The 21,157-nt window shown below is 36.9% G+C and overlaps 1 protein-coding gene and 1 long non-coding RNA gene across 9 annotated transcripts in view; one reads left to right on the top strand and one right to left on the bottom strand.

Moving 5' to 3' along the window:
- LOC115348403 overlaps window positions 1-21,157 on the bottom strand; it is a 58,125-nt gene that overhangs the window by 21,796 nt on the left and 15,172 nt on the right. The gene's annotated exons all lie outside the window — the stretch shown is intronic.
- LDB3 (LIM domain binding 3) overlaps window positions 1-21,157 on the top strand; it is a 130,213-nt gene that overhangs the window by 103,761 nt on the left and 5,295 nt on the right. For 6 of the 8 annotated variants that reach the window (XM_030031016.2, XM_030031021.2, XM_030031019.2 and 3 more), the window contains 6 exons: window positions 4,989-5,036; window positions 7,710-7,837; window positions 14,135-14,435; window positions 15,631-15,811; window positions 18,018-18,138; window positions 19,573-19,688. In XM_030031016.2, coding sequence (XP_029886876.1) covers window positions 4,989-5,036; window positions 7,710-7,837; window positions 14,135-14,435; window positions 15,631-15,811; window positions 18,018-18,138; window positions 19,573-19,688 — 895 coding nt within the window. The remainder of the gene's footprint in view (window positions 1-4,988; window positions 5,037-7,709; window positions 7,838-14,134; window positions 14,436-15,630; window positions 15,812-18,017; window positions 18,139-19,572; window positions 19,689-21,157) is intronic. The other 2 variants (XM_030031022.2, XM_030031018.2) reach the window with 1 other exon arrangement.

The raw sequence follows: 21,157 nt of genomic DNA, 5'->3' as shown, positions 1-21,157 counted from the left end.
CAAAGCATGCAAGTTTGAAGGCTACACATCAAGAATTATAATGATCTTTCTCGTGAGTATCATAGAAAGCAGCAGTTAAGTGCTGTGCATAGGTACATACTTGAAAGCATTTTGGTTGGCTTTACATCACTGAAACCAGTGCAAAAATGAAATAGCTACAGAACAGAAGATCAGAAGAGTTCTGAGATTTAGGATGTAAACATGGCTGTTTACAGCCAGGGGAATTACATAGTGGATGTAATTCCAGCATGGAGCTGATAAAACATAAGAAATAAAATTAACTGCTGATGTAATTTTATTTATTTGAGTGGAAGTACACTAATTGTAACTCTAGTTTCAATTAAACTATTGGTTGGTGAATGTCACCAGAATGTTACCAAGAATAGAAGGTAAGAACAGGTGCAAGGGTGTTTACTGCCACTGACATCTAGTTTTATGTATGAACTTTGAAAATTGCAAAGTGATGACTTATTTAGGGAATTCATTATTCATGAGTGTCCATCATAAAATACCTTAAGAGGACCTAATTTTCACATTGTGAAAATCATAGAATCCTTTAGGTTAGAAAAGACCTTTAAGGTCATCGAGTCCAACCGTTAACCTAGCACTGTCAAGTCCACCACTAAACAGTGTCCTTAAGTGCCACATCTACGTGTCTTTTAAATACCTCCAGGGATGGTGACTCAACCGCTTCTCTGGGCAGCCTATTCCAATGCTTGACAACCCTTTCAGTAAAGAAATTTTTCCTAATATCCAATCTAAGCCTCCACTGGCACAACTTGAGGCTATTTCCTCTTGTCCTATCATTTGTTACTTGGGAGAGTACTCAAGGCATTTCAGAAGTAATTCTTATGCTGCTTTCTCGTTCAATCCTGTGGTATGATTAGGCTCTTAAATGTCACCAGTACTATTTCATCCACTGTTTGTTTTACTAACAAATCTCTTTTAGTCAGTTGGAATGATCACATATCTCTGTGAGAAGAGGGTCCTACATAGCTGTTGTAGGAGACAGTTAAAAGCCTCTTATAACCAGGGAAAGAAAGTCCCTTGCTTCCTAAGCAACAATAACTGCATATTTGAGCTTGATTAAACACTGGCATGCAAAACCTATTTATGTCTTCTGAGCTACAGAAACGACTCAATTTTAGTGTTTCTCTCAGTTGAAGACTGAAATGTATCCAACAGTCAGAACCTGAAATTAAATTGAAGCCTTGGTGACTACTCTGGCCAGAGAACATCTATTCATGTTTTATCAGCCTATATCTTAGGACCCATACAAATCTTGCTATGAGATGTACGTTTTTACATACCTGCATAAGAGATTTCCTTGGTATTCTCCTAAGTTCAGTGAGAATTGTACATAATAGCTAATAATAGGCCTGTGAAGCCTGCATGTAGTAGTCGTACTGCATGTAATACTTTTTATTTCTGCAATATATGCATATTTCATTGAGATTAGCATTGATATTACAAAAGGCCCTAGTTTTTCCCCTTCAAGAAAAACAATCAGATAATGAAAGATTTTCATTTAATGAACAATTTTGGAGGAATGCAGAAAGATAAAATCACAGATGCTTTCCATATATCACTTTTAGGACTCCATTGGTAAAATCTTAATCAGATTTATTTTATTGTCCATCCAGGATTAGAAAGGCATTTTTACACTTGAGTGAAAAAAATCCTACTCATTGACAATTTCTGATTATCTTGAATAGGAGGATATAAGGGGAGAGCTAAAGAACACATCATACTTCTAAAATGCCAAAACTACAAATTTTCCAGTTTATAAGAAATGGCTTTATTTCAGAAATAAAATTTCCTTTGGATTTTGTTTTTATTATTCTGTGAAGCTATCTGACTAGGTGAAGACAGACATAGATTTGAACACTGAGAATGCTGCTAGTAAGGGGGGGGGGCATTCTAAAATTGGACTATTGAGTTATAAGGCCATACTTGGAGTCATCTAAAAACTTTGGAAACCCTTATGAATATGTGAATCATAGCATCATGAGTGTTTACATCAGAGTTATAAAAGTGGTAGATATCTAGAAACCTTTCAGAGACAGACAGTTTATCATCATAGAAAATCCTTAAAATAAGGCTGCCCAAGTAGGTAGAAGGCATGTTTTCACAAAATGGTTAATGCATGCATATGGTTTTTTTAACTGAAAGCTATTCATTTAAGAAGCTCATAATTCATTTGTATTAGTCACAGGACTATGGATAGACCTTCTGAATCCCAGAATAGGCACTCTTCACATTGAAGTGTGGTAGCTATGCTGGTCAGGAATAGAGTATAACAGTTACTTGGGATGGATTGACAACTGCTGGCATAGCTTTTGGTATAAGAATTAGATGCAGATATCTTCTGTTATCTTTTGGGATAACTCTACTCTTCCATAAAAGAGCTATGTTTGTCTTGGAAATGACAGTTAAGCAACAATTTTGTATAAGTTACATATAAACAGCTAATAAATTAGTATAAACATAGCTACTATTTGCTGACACTACTTGCATGGCTATCTTGGAGCTAATATAATACTATTTCTTGATTGAGCCTTTATCCATTTCACTTTAATTTCACATTCCTTTAATGGGGAGAAGGGAAGCAGTGCGAGGCCTTGAAACTATAAATTCATTTGTAGTTATGTATCAATATGGACTAATAGGTGTGAATCACAATTTTAATGAGTAATGAGGATAAAAAGATCACCCTGAGATATTAAAATTTACTTCCAATTCAAATGTCTTTTACCTCCTGCGTTAGAGGCATGGACCATCTTACCCTTTCCTGCCCCTTTGAAAGGAAGCAGGTTGTCTGGGGAGGCTATGCGTCTCCACTCTTGAAGGTTTTTAAGACACAACTGGATAAAACACCGAGCAACCTGGTCTGACCTCAGAGCTGGCCTTGCTTTGAGCAGGAGGTTAGATGAGAGACCTCCTGAGGACCAACCTGAAAGATTCTGTGAATCTATGAAAAACAACAGTCCATTTCAGAAAGCAATGCTTTAATCAGACTACTAAAACCTATTGCTTGTACCTGGCAATTATTTAAGTCAAAGATGCAAGATCTACAGCATATCCGCTTTATACACTACTGCCCTAAAATCTTACTTGCCAATGGATGACACAGGTACCTATCACGCTGACATAGGCTTCAAGCTGTTATCAGCAGGCAAATGTTATTTGTTAGCTAATACCTCTCTTGGAAGTTCAGTAATTCAGCAAGCCTTGGAACATAAAGGCAAATCAGAAACTTGTAGGACCTGTAAAAAATTGGTTCCCTGATAACCAGTACAAGAAGCAAACTCTGTTTGGTTTTGGAGGGCTGTGTTGGACCTGAAATAGGTTCTTTGTGCACTACTTCCATGTTTGTTTTAAAAACTGTCATGTATTATAGCTAGTGTATTCAAACATAAGGGACTAAAACTGGCCTCTAAATTAATTTATAATTCAAATTTTGAGCATCTGATAGTTTTCATTTAGAAATCAAGCAATGCACTAGCATGCCAAAATACAGACTTAAAAATCCAGGTTCAGCTTGACATCCACCATTGGAGCATTGCAGCATTTCATATAGTTTTAGTACAAAATAAAATATGGATGACCTTAGTTACAACAGTATCCCCATCCTGTAAAACATGCTCAGGTAGAATGAGGCTGAGATTTTACCACCACTGTTCCAGTGTTTGTTGGGGTTTTTTTCCTTCTAGATGCCTTATGAAGGTCCGCCGAGAAAATGCAGGAGGATTTCTTGATCAATGTCCTTAACTATTTAAATCTGATTTTAAACTTTGGTAGATCCAGTTCTACAGTGATTTTGCTTTTGTGAGCAAGGCCAATATGCATAACACCTAATATGAGTAAAACCTTTTCCTAAATGTTCCTAAAGAGGAATGTTTGAAGTCAGTCATTAATCCGTAACTGGTTGTGTTACTTTTAAATCTGCAATGTTATCTTACGTTTTCACTTACGATCTTACTTACAAAAAAGAAAGCATAGCAGGAGTGTTTTTAAAAAGTTACAAAGCTCTTTATGCAATTGGTTATTCCATCTGGGGGGTAAAAGTAGGGCAACCAGCGAGACAGCACTCTGGGAATACAAAAACAGGAGAAATGATGAGAAGAGTTGCAATTACGGTTCTAAAAGGAAGGTGTAGCTTCTGTCATCCTAGGGGTTTAATCCAGGCACTGTGCCTGTGGTAAAGGGAAGAAAAACTCTTCTCCAGAAGCTAGGAAGATAACTGGCATATGATGGGCTTCTGGTAATTCTGGCAAATGTGGGCTGTGCTCCTGTGGGATGTGATTGATGCCATGCAGCCCTGCACTGCTCTGCATTTAGACAGGATCTGTGTTCATTCTGAATCCTCTTGTTTCTCAGATATTACATTGTGCGGGCTTTTAAGTACTCTCTGCATTTACATAAATTAATCATTTATGTTCTGAAATGATGCTGTTTCCCCAAGAAAAAAAAATCTACCTGTTTACCTAAGACTCTGTTTAGTAAATGAACAGCAGAATAGTACTGCAAGGGAAAAGTTGAACGTGATGGCTTGATGTTGTTGCTTCAACTGCTTCCAGCCTGTCCTTTCTGTGGGGTTGTGCAACTTAAGCTTATGACACAAAAAAACCCTCATACTTATTTTTCTATGTTAATACAAATAAATGGTGAATGTCAAAGCAAACAGTCCAGTGGTTGAATTAGAATTCCACAACTAAAGAATGAGCAAAACTGGATGAGAGTGACTTATGGAGCAATATACTCAGCTGATTTATTTATGTTGCCATTATTCAGGTTTCACTATGATTCCTGGCTTAAATAAGATAAGCAAAATGTAATACTGATCTTATATGATTATAAATATGTACATGTTGTTTACTTTAGCGCTTAAAAGCACCTCTTACTCATAAGGAAATTCACCGTAGGACAAGATATCCCAATTTTCTTGCTATATTTTTTTTTCAAATACAACTTTTGTCTCATTTTAGTTTCAACCGGCATTCTTCCACCTCCGTCAGCTACCAGTCAAAGAAGAGGTATAAAAATGTTTTGTGCAGCTACTTTACCTTAAAAGCACTTAACAAACCAGTTTATTGCTGCTAGTAGGCATCTAGTGAAGTGTTAACATAAAAATGATCTGCTTAGAAATATTTACTCTTTCTTTTTCTGACAACTAATAGTTTTCAGAGCCAGTATTTAATTCGCTGCTTGTCACATGCCATTGGCTGCTACAGATCAGTTCAGTAAGGGTGCTTTCACTGCTTTTCGAGATGCCATTGCTTCCTGTTCCATTAAAGCATCTTTGTTCCTTAGGACATCTTTTTATTCTTTCTTTCTTACTTTCTTTCTTTTAATCACATGCTATTTCGTTTTCTTCAGCAGAAATTCTGATAAATCTTTTAACTTCACTAAAACCCTTAATGATGTAGTGTAACACTTTCTTTCTCTTTGACAAGCCTTTTTATCTTCCTTACTGTATTTAATATGCACTTGTGAAAGAGTTCAGTAGTTGACTTTTTTTTTTAATTTTGCTGTGATTTTGGTACTATGAATACATTTTTTGGTGTGTGTTGGTTTTGTTTTTTTCAACTTCATTCCTCTGAACATACAAGGAAATCTAGTGGCATGGTTTTACCATGCTATTAACTTTGGGAAACATTTGAATTTTAAATAACCATTTTTCTTCATGACAGTCTAAGTGTCACTAATCTGGCTCAGAACTTCTTTATATATTTTGTGCATTAAGAGAGCTTCAAATGAGTCTTTCTACCAATGGAACTGCACATCTGGGAGTAGACATTCCTGAGTGTATGCCATTTTCAGATTAAGGCTGTATGACACATGATTTAAACTCTTTTAATCCACATTGTAAATATTGATCACTGATCCTGTAAAGGTAAGTATGTTTTACTGGTTTTCTGTCTAGTTTACCTTGAATAGTAGATTTTAAAACAAGGAAAAGTCTTTTGATTGATAGTATGTGTTTAGCTAAAGGCATTTTGAAAGCTGTATGTGAAGCCAGTGTTCCTGAAGTGTACGTCTTCCTGTCTGTGCTACGGTAGGAGCAATGATCCTCTGTCCCGTGACCCCGAGTACAGTGCGTTATGCACTACAGATGAGGAGGTATCAACAGGAAATAGATGGTAAGAATGGAAAGTAAAAAGTCTTACTGTGCTTAGAACAGCTTTGGCGGTTACAAAACCACAGCACAGTTAACAACAGAATTTACAGTGAACACAGAGTCCTGTTCACTCGTGGTATAGTGGACCCAAATCCAGGCCTAAGCCCCAGACTAGGTACAGAAATAATCAGCTGTAGTCATTGTAGCAATAGCTATGTTTCTAGGTCTAACTAAATAGACAAAATAAATTAGCCTGAGGCAGTAATGCTATGCAAACTAGATCTATAGTATAAGCACTGTCAAGAGTAGCAAAAAGCTATGTTGTGAGGATAGGTTTATTTTGTTAAAAATTAAAAATCAAAAGTTTACATTTGTCAGTACGTTTTTTACCTGTGCTGGAAGGAATTTGTTGAGTTTGCCATATGTAAAGTTGTCTCCAGATGGCATCTATTTCCACTGTTAAAGTACAAGTCAGGATGGACCGATGGCCTCGCAAAGCTGCACGCTTCTTTTCTTATGCTGACAAATGTTTTCCTATAGACAAAGCCACTATGGAAATAACTCTTAAACTATCACCACAAATGGATAGGGATCTGGTTCACACAGGTAGGGAAACTGAAGGGAAAAAGAAAGTAAAACTATGCTTTCAGGGTGAGTAAGAATGATGTGCAATAGTGAATGGTTTTTATTACTGCACGCATCTCGGTATTTGTTGCTTCCCTTCCTTGTACTTCTTTATTCTCTCTTGCTTGCTTTGTTTGTAATGCTCTTTTAGTGGTCTATGAAGCAAAATCACTACAACTAGAATCATCCTAAGTTATAGGCAAATAGAAGAGGCATATATTTCAATGTGTTACTGTAATCAAACTCAGAATCACCATCTGAGCCATAAAATAGAGAAAAGCTATTTCTTGTTGATGTTTGGAATCCTGAGCAAATGATTTTAATCTAGGAATGCAGAAATTGCATCATAATATTGCATATCATGTGCTTTTGGGTTAGCTGAATCTGAACATTAGAAAAATGAATGTAAATTGTGGTTTCAGTCTAAATAGGGAAAAGAGTTAGTTGCAGAAATGTTTTTTAAAGGTCGCTACAGTCTTTTTGAGAAGAGTACAATGCTTATAAACAGTAGTTAGTAGTTGTAGTAGTAGTAATTGTGCTGAGCCAGTATCTTTTTAAGTCAACAAGATGTCCCTCATTGATTTATCTTAGACAAGAACAGGCCTGTTTGTTTGTTTGTAGAAGGACAGAAAACCCAAACTTTGTATGCATGTTCCTGAAGTTTGATCCCTTGTTAATCTGAGAGTTCCTTTAATAAATTTGTCATATTCCTTCAGTAAGCTATTTTCTGTCACAAGAGCAACTTGGCATTACTCAAAAATCCTTATTTGGCTAATTTTTCTTTCCAAATAATTGTCCAAGCCTTTCTTAGCAATGATAAAGACTAATGAACCTCACAGTATTCTCTCTGTAGCTCTCAAGGACAGTTCCCCTTGGAATGCTTTGGAAGCTGCCAGATCTGTTATTTCATAATCAGTAACTTTTGCTGTTTGTAAAGTTGCTTATACCTTCATTTTGCTTTTAGAAACACAAGCCAGTCATATACACCAATGCCAGTTTCTGGAAGCTACGGTGAAAGTCCTGCTGCTTCTGCTACTTCAAAACTGAGAGTTGTTACTACTGCCAGCATAAAGCCCTCTGTCTACCAACCAGGTAAGGGGACTTCAAAGTACTGAAAGGATTCAGAACAAAGTACTGAAAGGATTCAGAAAAGAAATGCACCTGCACATTTCTTTTAGAAAAAGAAAATGCAAAGAATGCGTATTTTGCAACAGGACACACACATATCAGGAAAGATTTATATACATGGAACCAAATGCTGCTATTTGCTAGTTTTGCTTCAGATTATCTGAAGATCAAGGATTATATTCTATTTGTATTCTGCTTTGGAGTGAAAATGTGGAACAAATGGGGGAAGAAGAATAAAAGCAAGGGAAAAGTCTGTAATAAAAAATGCATAGCCTGATTTTTCAAAAGAAATACACTGGGAAACTAACCCAGTGCACCCAATTAGGAGCCCAGTGACACTTCAGAATTGATAAAATAGCTTAAGAATGCACAACTCAGGAGGGAGATAAAATAAGTGAAGGTAGCTTGAGTAGGATATATTTACAAAATAGATAAGGCCATATATTGAACTTCCCAAACTCAGGCTTATATTTGAAATAAGGAATAACCTATTAAAGTACTTCATAATGCTATGCTTCCATTTCCCACAGATCCAGTTACTGAAGGAATATATTTGATTATTCATTCATGTGGAAAATATGCTCCTTGATGTTATTTAAATTCCCTTTGTATTAATGTGTTACAAATGGAGTGAACTTCTAGAACTACTGATGACCAAAATGTGAACCTTCAAAATGAAGAAATTAAATGAGGCAGCAATATAAGTCTAAATGCAGTTCTGTTTCAAATTAAGCTTGTTTTGATCTTAGCAAGAGAATTAAAAAGTTGATTTATATCTTGACAGTCAAGTAAATATGAAAAGGCCAAGAATTCTAACAGTTTTAAACTCTGTCTTCTGTAATGCTGTATCTCTGGATCTACTGAAATGAAACCAATGCAGACATTTTACTTAAACATAAAGCAGGCAGATAGATGAGTTGATTGATCTTTATATTTGAGATATAAAGGTGGAAAAAGCCAGTTCAGAGCTATCATGAGCTATTTAAGGGTCTCAAAGTAAATAAAGGTTTCAGCTTCTCCTCATTTGCTTTTGGTTAAGTGTGTCAGCATATACCATGTTCTCACTGAAGGCAAATGTTATTATTTTTGTCTTGCAAAAGAGGGAAAGATGAAGACAGAGGATTTATTTCCATAATGCAGAACAGAGCAAACTGTGGCAAGTCAACATATCTCCTAGATGCACTGATTGATACTAAGCCCCATGCTCATTTGGGGGAAGTATAAACTCCAGTTCTCGATATACAAACCTGCCACAGAAATAAATCTGTAACTATACCCAATTAGTAGCTGTATCTGTTAAAGAAAAAGGTGGCTGTTGAATTAGACTCTGAATAAGAGGCAATGCTTTTGTTTTCTCCTGTGATGGGCATCTTCTTTGCAATTCCTTATATTGCTGGTTTTGAGCCCCATTGCCTCCCAATAAAGGCTTAAAATACACAGTATGGAAACTCTGTTCTGTGTTACTATGTATACAACAAACTTACTTCAGCTGTATATATTGTCTGCCTGTGTGTGGAAAATTCTTATTTTGCAGGCACTGCAAGGATATAATGTACTCTAGAGGACAGGAGAAAATTCAGAATAATATCTAATGTGATACATTACAAAGACAAAATTCAAATAGCGTTAAAGTTGACAGAGGAAGAAACAGTAAGTCCCCCTGTATTGTTTAGGAGTTTGAAATATCCAATAAAGGATTCTAAAATACCTTCGTAATTGAACCCCAAAGTGACTTGGGTACAAAAGAGATTATAGACAGAGATTTTATTGAAGATGTTTGGGTTTTGTTTTGGTAACTTTTTAAAGTTTTATATATTTGATGTAGTAGCACTCCATACCGGTTTTGGAACATGAGCTGACCCTAGAGACAGTTGCAGTTGCAGTCCTGAGCAAATGGGAAATTTGTCACTTGGGAAGAAATGGAGGAAACGGCATTTGCTGTCACAGATGCGAAAGATCAATAGTACTTCAAAACAAGACAGTTATAAACTTCCTCACCCAACTTTGTCAATGCCTATAAATTCTGTCCTGCAGTGTAAAATGCAACCTCAATCTGAGAGGACCAGCTGTTCTCAAATTACGACATAGGAGATCACAAGATACATCTTTTTCTTCCAATCCAAGTGCAACCTCAGGCATTTGCAGTAACTGCACTCTCACTTTATCAAAGAATTTCTTAGACTTCTATTTTTTTAAATCCATTGTGTGAAAAGGCAAAAAATAGTGGAGACTACTATAAGGATTTGCAATGTAGAATTTAGAAGAGGAATGTCTTTATGCTAGCTGTCAGTGTTAATGGGAATGAGACGACTTGCTTCCCTTAAAAATGTGGGCCAGCAACTTCCAGATCAAAACACCCACCAACAGCCTCATATATGCAATATCCAGAAACCTGAGTCAATCACCAAGAGGGTTTACAAGACTATTTAAATCTGTCTCAGACTGAAAAAAAAACAATGGGGCTAAATCTTGTTTACACTGAAACCATTCTCAAAATGAAACTGCATTGTTAAGTATCTGGCTCAGATGGGAGTAATCAGTAAGTCTAACTTTAAAGTAAAGAAAGATGCTACTTTGAGTAACCTAACTCCGGTGGGAATTTTCTGCTGCTAAAAATCATTGTTTTCTTCCTATAGGAGAAGCTGTGAACTCTGAAATCATTTCCCTTCCCTGTCCCATAAATTTCATAATCCATTTTTAAATGGAGCATAGACTCCTTTTCTGAACAAGGTCCACTAGATGGCAGAAAATACTTGTGTATTCCTTTCTTCTAGGCTTTCCCAGTCGAGAATAGTGATTTCATATATTCCAAGCAACTCAAACGCCAGTTTTATACCACGAAGTAACATGATACCTAGAAGTAAGAAAGCAGATCTTTCCTTTTAAATCCTTAGGTCCAAACAGGACTACTCATGTATGTAAAAGTGCTCAAGTGTAAAGGCCTGATCCACTCTCCTAGAAATTGGTAGAAAATTCCCACAGATTTCAATGAACTTTTCACTGACTCCTAAGCACCTTCAATACTAAAACAGCAGGTTATGTACCGTCTTTAATTTTAAATTCTTCTGAATATAATAGTGTCTTTTTATAAAGGACTCGTTGCATTATCTGCTTTCTCTGTCATCTACTATGTACTGGAACAGTATATAGGAAAATTTGGGGCTTCAAGGATGCAGCCACTAAGTGTAGAACAAGCCAAATCAGTTGAGGTTATGAATTACATTTGTTACTGGAAAATTATTATTAAGAATAACAATGACATGTTCTACTAACAAAGAAAAAAAAAAAAAAGGAAATTGTTTTCACAGTCCAAGCTAGTATGTAAGACTAAATCATTCGAGACTATATGAATCTTTACTAAATGAATCTTTGGTAACACGCCTTTTTTTCTGGAGGGAAAATATCTATTGACCATAAATGAAGAGCTGATGGGGAGAATTCCAAATTCCCCAGAAGCAAGGAATTGGCTTGCTCCTATGGCTGGTAAGAGAGACCTCTTCTCCTGCTATTCTCTGAGGATAACAATAGTCCCATTCTTCGTCTCCTACTCTAAAAGAGTCTGAGGGCTGAGAAACAACATGATAGAGGCTGGGTTAGTGAATTATTTAGAGTATTCATTTTTTAACAGTTAGGGGTCAGCTCATACAATACTGGTATTTTGAGAATCTATTCTCTGATATACGGAATCTGAGTACTTTTTACTAGCAAACAGCACCTTTTATATGCTGCGTGTATGTTAGAAGACTTTGAAATACATAAACAAGCAAGGTGAATTTGTATGGCAGTAGCTAATAAGACAACAGTGTTGTTCATATAAGCTTAGGGATATAGCTATAAGATAATAATTCCCTCTTAGTAAAAATAGCTAAAATCTCAAAGTTAGTGAAACCTTTCTAATACATTGCAATGACACTATTTTAAATCAATAGTAAGTCCAGCCTGCTCATGCGGGGGGGGAGGAAATATGTTGTAATAAATCCAGCCTGTAAAATTAAATGCTAATGGCTGAAAAGAGAACTCAGAGCAGTTGCAAACACCCAACATTTGTCATTTGGCAATAATTCCCCTGGTATCTTCTCTCAGGAACTGGAAAAAAAATTTCTGTTGCTGCTTCATTTTACTGCGGCAAGTAGAAAAGATAGACAGAGTAAAAAGAAATAAAAGGTAGAGAGAATGAAAGACAAAGACCCTTCCCCAGTGTTTATCCTTCAAAGGAGTCTAGATTAGTCTGAACCGAGAGAAATCATATACTGTCTACATTGGTTGGAATAAACAAACTGGAAAAATAGAACACTGACATTGTGAGATTAAGGAAGAAAAAGTGAAAAACTAACAGGTTGTAAGCTGAATTTACTGAAGACAATCATAGAAAAAAACATCCTAAAAATGGTACCTGGACTGCATTTGTTCTTCACTTCTGGAACTCTGTATTTGAGTATCTGACCATTTTGTTAGGCCCTCTGTGGGATACACTGCCGTACTTTGCATGAACAGAAATTAGCTCTTGGGGGAGGGAGAATCCTTTCACAAAACTGAGTGACTAGAAGTCACCTTATTTAATTACAGAGCCTCATAGGTGGGAGCCTTTTGAACTCACCAATTAGAGATGAAATATTGCCTTCTAATTTTGTCTAGCTTAATACCGTAATACATAAATAGCAACAGCCTCAGGATTTAAAGAGATTGCATATAAACTCTCTGTTCTGAAATCTTTAAACACTGTTTACCATTCCCCAGTAAAAAAAAAAAAAAAAAGAAGCCTCAAGCTAAGGTGGGATACAGCTTTATGAAGCAGAAATGTTGTTGATGCTGTAGCATATGAAAGTTTTATCAAGAAGATGCATTAGATTCAACTCTGAACTCAAGAAAATCAGAGATCGCTAGGGTGATCACAGTGGATTGATATATATGCAATTTAAGCACCTGCAATTGCCGACAATTGGTGTATGTTATTCTATGTGGCAGGGTGTGGTCTAAGGGAAGAGTGTTATGTAGAACATAATCTTCACTGAATTATCCAGAAAGATCCATGTTACATTCGGAACCCTCTTCTTGGTTGAAATACCTTTCTACCTGCAAGCCCCTTAAAACTGTAAATGTCACTGGGATCTACTAGACAGAGTGTTTGCCTAGATGGCAGGAGAGCTCACTTCTCTTCCCAAATCTGTGCGCTCTCATTTGGGCAAAACTCTCCAAGCTTCTGTTCCTCCTCACACAAACCAACAATCACTCACTTTGTTTTCCTTGCAAAGGAAAAACTGCTTTTAGTGCTCCTGTATTTGGCAAAGTGAGGCAGTTTCTTGGGCAGTGACTTCAGTCCTACACAATGCAAGATCTGATGTTTTGAAAAGAGCAGGGCAATGGGAAAACTTGTTGGTATGTGCATGCTCTAGCTTCTGCTTATTTTTATGTGATAAAGCTCCACCCAAGATTAGAGCCTAGTGCACACAAACACAGAGGCAGTCTGCACTGAAGATCTTATGTGATAGTCAAAGGGTGAAAGAAAGGAAGTATAATATTTCTGTTTTATACATGGGAACTGAGGCACAGAGATACTACACTTTGCTCAAAGTTATACAGGAAGTCTGTGGCAGAGCCAAGAACTGAACTGAGATCAGTCATAACCGCAAGTCTGGCCTTCCTCTAAGTGCTGTTGGCTTTGTCTTGCTGGTCATGTGAGCTGAACTGGCTCCCTCAGTATCGCTTCCAGTGCTCTCTATCCCTGTGTTCCCTGTGTGAGCCTGTTTTTCTTCAGAAACCTAGGAGTAAAACCTCCAAATTACAGATAAAGTGACATCTGTGGAAAATGCTGAATTTTAGTGAATATAATGGAATCAAAATTTAAGCATAACTTATTGAAATTATGGGGAATTCCATCTAAAACTTTATTACACCATCTGGCCTTTCTATTTTTAACCTGTCTTAAACAGGTTATATGGCAGTCTTTGAATGATCACAGAATTGTCATATCCATTCCCACTAGAAAATGAAGAGATGCCCTTGAAAATGGTCTCCATAAAATCTGTAAAAGCCAGCAGGCAATGACTTCTGTAATGCATGTGGACTAAAAGTCAGTGATTGTGCTGATATCCTTGGCTTCAGTCCAGAATTAATGAGCAATAATGGGACAGGCCATAATTGTCATCTGAAGCTTTTATTTTTTGTGTGTTGTGGAGTACCCTTTGGTAAGTGTTGCTGTTTTGCCATCAGAAGAAAAGACTTTAAAATACTTCTTGGTTTCTTTTGGGATACTTAAAACAGCACCAGCACCAGTTCATTCCTACACCCCTGCCAACGCTGAGCCTGCAAGTCGCCCTCCCTGGGTAACAGATGAAGCCTTTTCCCAGAAATTTGCACCTGGAAAAACCACCACCACTGTCACAAAGCACATCCTACCAAGGGGTGCTCCAGTACCATCTCCTGCCTCAACTTCGGCTTACCCATCTCCAGTTTCAACTTCTTCCCAGGCTCCTGCAATAGCCCGGGGAACAGTTCAAAGGGCTGAGCGTTTTCCAGCCAGCAGCCGAACTCCTCTCTGTGGGCACTGTAACAGCATAATTCGGTAAGGTCATGAGGTTTTGAAGAGGGATGAAGCAGAAAAAAATTATCAGAGACTGGTTATTGTACATTAATATACAGTACCAGAGCCTAAGACTCAGTTAAATTACCCAGCAGGGATGTCTGTTGTCTGCTTCATTAATTTAACATTTCCAGAGCTCATTTTGCTATTGTGTGGTTCCCTTTTTATCACTGCAAAGTTATACATGCTAATTGTTTGTTTCTTGGATGCTGTGGCAAATCACTGTTTGTTTTTTAAACAAGTTTCTGGTCCTAAGGTACCCTTGAAGGAGGTACATACAACTTCGGGGGGGGATTATGGAGAGAAAAGGAACGAGACATTATTTTGGAACAGCAGCCAAATGTAATTGTTGCTTTTGTGTCTGGAGAAAGATAATGCCTACACTCTATTACCAGTGATTCATAGCATGCCTCTCCCTTCTCCTCTCCCAATTCATTCTGCTGGACCAGTGCCCATTGTTACCCTGTGGACTGCTAACCAACTTTAAGTAATCCATGTTTAATGACAGTCTTCTCTGCTAAAAGGAGCTAGTTTGGTGATGTGGAACTGCTGATTATTGCCCTTCATATATTCTGAAATGGAAGGACTCCAGTAATTATCACTATATCTAATTACAATCAAGAGTAAATCACCAAAATGAATTTAATGTGTCTTCCATACAACAGCAAGTTGTCATCTGACAGTCTGACATTCCTAGAACATGCCGCATGCAGTGCTCTCTCAGATGAAAAGAAGGCAGGAGACTTTAGGAGCTATTGTGAGGTGTCTGTGTGTAGGTTTGAAAATTCACCTGCTTTTTCATGCTTTCAAATAGTAGCATTATCTTCTGTTTTACAACCCTTGGCCTTTTCCTGTTGTCTCTGCAGCTGTTTACAAAGACCACTTATAGCTACACAGACATGAAAACAATCGATGATTTTTCCAACAGTTGTCTGTAAATCCAATGTATATGACTAAACAGTAATGAAATATTTTAACCAATTGGCAAAGCGTTTGAGTAATGATCTTGAAAAAGACCATTTCTGTTCAGGCTTCTGGATCTTATTTTAATATGCACCTTCATGGTTCAAGTAGAATGCTTGTTATACATGTATGCAGTGTCTAACAAAGTGGGTTTGTAATGAAGGGTCATTCAATCTTTTTGCAATACAAATAAGATAATTACAATTGTTTACAGGGGTCCTTTCCTGGTAGCCATGGGTCGCTCTTGGCACCCAGAAGAATTCAACTGTGCTTACTGCAAGACATCCTTGGCTGATATGTGCTTTGTGGAAGAGCAGAATAGTGTGTACTGTGAGCGCTGCTATGAACAGTTCTTTGCACCAACCTGTGCCAGATGCCACACTAAGATTATGGGGGTAAGAAAACAAGCTTAACCCTTTCTCCAACGGCGTGGTTCACTGAAATAGTGAAATAGTTTAGACTGTAAGCAATGAATGTAGATAGTTAATTATTTCCCCCTTTTTAATAATAATTTCCCAGCCTGTTGATTATTCAGAATGAGAAACATATGATTTTATAATAATTTTTATCTATCCAAAATCTTGGATATTTCTGTACCTTATTCAACTCATAGACAGAATATGTACTTTCTGGATTGTTCTTTGCTATCCAATACACACTATGTTACTTTTATCTATCTTTTCCTTATATTTATAGTAAAAGACTTGAACTGGGGGTTTTTTCTTATACAGGACTTAGTCTAAATTTCAATGGAGAAGTCAGTGATCTCAGGAGGAGACCCATCGTTCTTGCTGCACCTCACTGGTAGCTAGCAATACAGCTGCCAAGAGGAATTCTGCTGACTTCTTATGGTTAAGAAAATACAGAATAAATACAAAGATCTGAATTCCAGAAAGCCAAAAATAGATGTCACTTTTGTCTTAATGTACTCATGCTTAGGTACAAGTACATTTGCTCTACATATACCTTAGATGGTGATGAGTTTGGAATACCATAAGATAATTTTAGCAGCGTATCTATGCATGCAGTTATAGTGAATACATGACATTCTCTTAAATGAGGAAGCAAGGAGTACCACACTGGTTTTTTCACTGCTTAGCTGTCACCTTTTGACATGTCTCTAAATGTTGGCATTGACAGACTAGATCTTTTTCTCTGCAATTGCCAATTAGGGATGGCAGCATCAGACATCTATGGTGAAGCTCTGGCTCCAACCAAGTCTTGTTTGCTACTGCAGCAGTAGGAGTAATTTTACAGCAGAGTACTGACTTAACTTACCTAATTAATGCTGCTACAAATCAGTTCCCCATTATGGATTTTCATCAGGAAAATAGCAAAGATGCCAGCTGCCTCTATTTATATTAATAAGATTTCTCAGTCTGTTTTTTGCTTCTTAACTCAGTGAGGTTCATAAATGGATCCAAACCTATCAGTGATAGTTGTTTTGCAAACAGTAACAGAAGTTAATGAATCTCAAATGGTGATTCTCTAATGAGATATATGGCAAACATAAATTAGACTATTTCGTCTGTTCACTGGATTGAAAGCATGGAAGAGGACTTCAATCCCTTTTGTCATAGTCAATAGAGATTAAATATAATCTTTAAAAGAGAATCAGAGTCTATGTATATAATTGGAAGCAACATAAAATAGGATCTAGATTCTCAGCTGGTGTAAATCAATGCTGTTTCACTGAAGTTAAATTAATTTACACCAGTTAAGCAGCTGGCCCTTTGAAATCTGGACTGTTTGACAGAGATACACTGTCAAACATCGTCTTGGGCACAAATACGATTGACAAATTAGCAGGTAACCATGCATCAGAGCTCAGTACAGCAGCTTTTGGACTTGGAGGACTTCTGTATGACAAGATAAGAATGAAGCAGTAATAGAGATGGCTCCATACTGGATAGAAGAAAGAAGCTGATAAAATCTGGATCCTCAGTTCAAGAGAACATCAGTTGCACAGAATTTGTTTGTTTGTGATGAACACATGGCCTAGGAACAGACACACAGACTCATTTTCACTAATCACATAAGTTAAAAATCTAAGAAACTTTTTATATTTTAAATTTTTTTAGATTTTCACATTAGTTCGTGAAGCGTTCTTGTGAGAAGCTTAAAGAAATTGGTACATATTCTAAGTTGTTTTGAAACATCAGACTTAAATCACTTATCCCCTGCATGCATTTCTTGGTCTCAGGGAGAAAATTACTCTTTAAAATTTATTTAACAAATCACACTCTTGCATTGAAGAGTTCATACTAGTCATGTCAAAACAAAGGAGAAAATAATCAGAATCTTTGTGCAGAATCTCTCCTGCAACAGCAACTGGGCATGTTGATACAAACAGCTGGCTGAACTATGTTGTTTCATTTTGGCAAATATATTGTTCTAGAAAGTCTGCAATCCTATTTCCTCTTTCTTTCCAAATGAGCCCAGTTTCTGTCATACTTCTTTCTTTTGAGGAGGGGAATTGGCTGATACAGAAGGGAAAGATTTAGAGCATCTCTGCCTTGTGTTTGTTCTCCAGTAGGTAGTTGCAGGGCATGCTATTCTGCTGGAGATTTTTGTTTGTTTGTTTGTTTGTTTGTTTTACAGGAAGTGATGCACGCCCTAAGACAGACTTGGCACACAAGTTGCTTTGTCTGTGCTGCTTGTAAGAAGCCATTTGGGAATAGCCTCTTTCACATGGAGGATGGGGAACCTTACTGTGAGAAAGGTATGGCAAACTGGACAGTTCTGCTCAGTAATCATGTGCTTCATATTGTATGGAAGCAATGTAAGAATAAAGCAGCTGATGAACAAAGTAAAATCAGTAACCCATCCAGCATGGATTTCATTTGCCTGTTTCGCATATACAAGTGTTTCCCTCTCTGTGTTTTTCTCCACTTTATATGATAGACTGGCAGAGCACTGGTCTTTTGCCTCTCTGTCCCAGAATGCCTTACCTCATTTCTCTCCCTTAGATATTTACTTTCCATTTCTCTCCCTATGCTTTTTTCCCTGTCTCCCTATGTTTCCTGGTAGATTCTGCTCACTAGAAATCTACAAGTTATGGGGAGAAAAATTCTTCTTTTAGGGTTCTGGTAGCGCTTCTATACAGTATGTGTGGGTTGCTGCCCACATTCTCTCTAATAAGTTGCTTGAATCTCTGATACTGCTACCTCACCCTAAAACTGATCAACCAACATATATGAAAAGACAGCTCTGCTCAGATACGCAACACGCAGTAGTCCAGATTTTGTTTTCTGAGTGCTGCAACAAATGAACTGTTTCTTGCCAAATAAGAGAGGAAAAGGCCACATTTTCCCAAACTGTGGAAAGGGTAATATGGTTTAATGAATGGTGCTTGCCATTCAAATGAGTTGCCTGACATGGTCAGGAAGCAGGTTAAGGTGTAAGTGGCATTCTCTCTGTAAGCCCTGCCTTGTCCGTTTAATGACCTTCTGGCATACTTCTCTCTGGACATTCCTTCCTTATGGTTGCGCGGATCAAATTTTACAAATCAGAGTAACTCTTAGTGAAGAATGAAAACCATACAGCATGACTGACTTGGCACCTACCCTTCAAAATCAGAGGTTCTGCCATAACCTCTAATGACTCTTACAAATTCCATATACCTTTAGAATTTCTGTTAATCTTTTTCAATGTCAAGTCTTTCCAAATCGCACTTGATATTCAAAGTAAAGATGTATTAACCAGCCAGTATGGGGGTTCCATAATATTCTCTCTTAATGCAGAGAGAACATAAATCCAGTCATGGAAACTTAAACTATGCTTCTATACCACCCTTAAGGTAACACTCACTGGGCATTACATTGTGTTTTGTATGACCATACTTGTCCTAACGAATAGCTTCCACATACATTAAAGCTAATTCAATACTGATGTGAGAAACATAACTTGAAATTTCATTAATTTTTTGTTTGTTTTCTATGTTTGTGATGACAACGGTCATGCTGACATGGGGGTTTGCACTGAGTTTGTATTTAAATAAAGAAAAGCAGCAAATTTCAGTGTGTTTCAGTGAATGTAGTAGGAAACTGAGCAAAAACAATAAAAAAATTCATCCTCTGGAAACTTTCTAGTTGTCTTTGATTTAATACAATTACATTAAGAGTTTGTTCTAACTTTGTTTTTTGTTTTATTTTAGATTATATTGCTCTGTTCAGCACAAAATGCCATGGCTGTGATTTTCCTGTTGAAGCTGGAGATAAATTCATTGAAGCTCTTGGACACACTTGGCATGATACCTGCTTCATTTGTGCTGTAGGTTCTATACCAAATACTATCTCATTTCTTCATACTCATAAATTGTGAAGTAACATATGAAGATCTGAAAGCAGGAATGATTAACATATGCCTAAGGATGCAGAGGCATTGAATATAATTTTTCACTTGCCGATGGAGAAGGATGCGAGTCATTTCTCTTCTCCTCCATAAACTTTTACTAGAATTATTAAATTTCACCATCACAAGTGAGTGCTTTCTAATAAAACATCCAGTTTTAGAGAGTATGTACAGTAATACATACCACTATTGCTGTTATTCTTTCCAATGTTTACCAAATAAAGATAAAGCAGGATCTAAAATAAATTAACACCATACTGAACAGTATAGCCATAATCTTACTTACAAAGCAGTGCAGTTTGTGTTTCCATGCAGAATATTTGTTGAAACTTGCAAAAAGGAGTCTGTTTAGAGAGAATGAATAGTAATTAGCATAGAAGTTGGTCAAACTCATCAATCTGTGGTGTGCGTACAGCTATATAGCGTGGCCATATTCCCACACTCTGCACACGAAGTAGTAAAATCCATATGATAAACAGTACTTTTCATATGGTTCTAATACAGCTGTGCTGCTCTACAACATATTATTCCTAAGGTAATAATATCTAGAACCTCTAATTAGCTAAAAATAGTATGTTGGCCACACCAAAAAAGACAGTGATAATTTCTAATGTTTGTTGAACTCTAAAATTTAGGTTGAAGAGTAGAAAGTATATAAATGTTTATAAATATCTACAGCTAAACTAGCTACTGGTCTTTCAAGGGTACATGGAAGTGAGTGACACAAAAGTGTCCTGTGAAGATTGAAGTCTTTTTGAAATTCTAACATAGAAAGGAATACTAAGACAGCAAATTTCCTTCACAAACTATCACTTATAAAAGATACTTTCTCTGAATATTTTGTGTTCTTTTTTGGTTGTTCATTGAACTGCATTCTTATGTATTTATTTAAATTAGCAACCCAATTTTCTATGGAGGTGATAGTTTTGTTAATGCAGTTCTCAGCAATTTTTGTAGGAGCTAACTTTATTTCTTTCAGTAGGTTAGGTCAAATGCAAATAAACACATGACTTTTAATTTCTAATATGCTGTCCTCATATCCTTTCATGTGATTTTCCTTCCACTTGCAGTAGCACATCACTGACATTATCGCTCACTGGTCTTAAGCCTGCCATAAGCATTAGGGACAACATTTATTCTTATTCCTAAATTCTGATGTGTTGACTTCCTTAAGTGGTTCTAGTCAACTCTGACCTTGCAAGTGGTGTTGCACTACCCTGTGTAGATACCTGCACAATTCCAGGGCAGTTAAAGCTGATCTAAACCTGGGCTGCCCTGCCTCGGCCATGCATTCTCACATGCTTTGTTGTGTCAACACTGGCACTTATGCAGCCAGGCAGAGAACTCTATGGGTTGAAGAATAACCTGGTAAGAATAAGTAATTAGTT

The sequence above is a fragment of the Aquila chrysaetos genome, chromosome 11 (genome assembly GCF_900496995.4).
Source record: "Aquila chrysaetos chrysaetos chromosome 11, bAquChr1.4, whole genome shotgun sequence".
NCBI classification, from domain to species: Eukaryota; Metazoa; Chordata; class Aves; order Accipitriformes; family Accipitridae; genus Aquila; species Aquila chrysaetos.
This window is presented reverse-complemented; position numbering and strand designations above follow the sequence as displayed.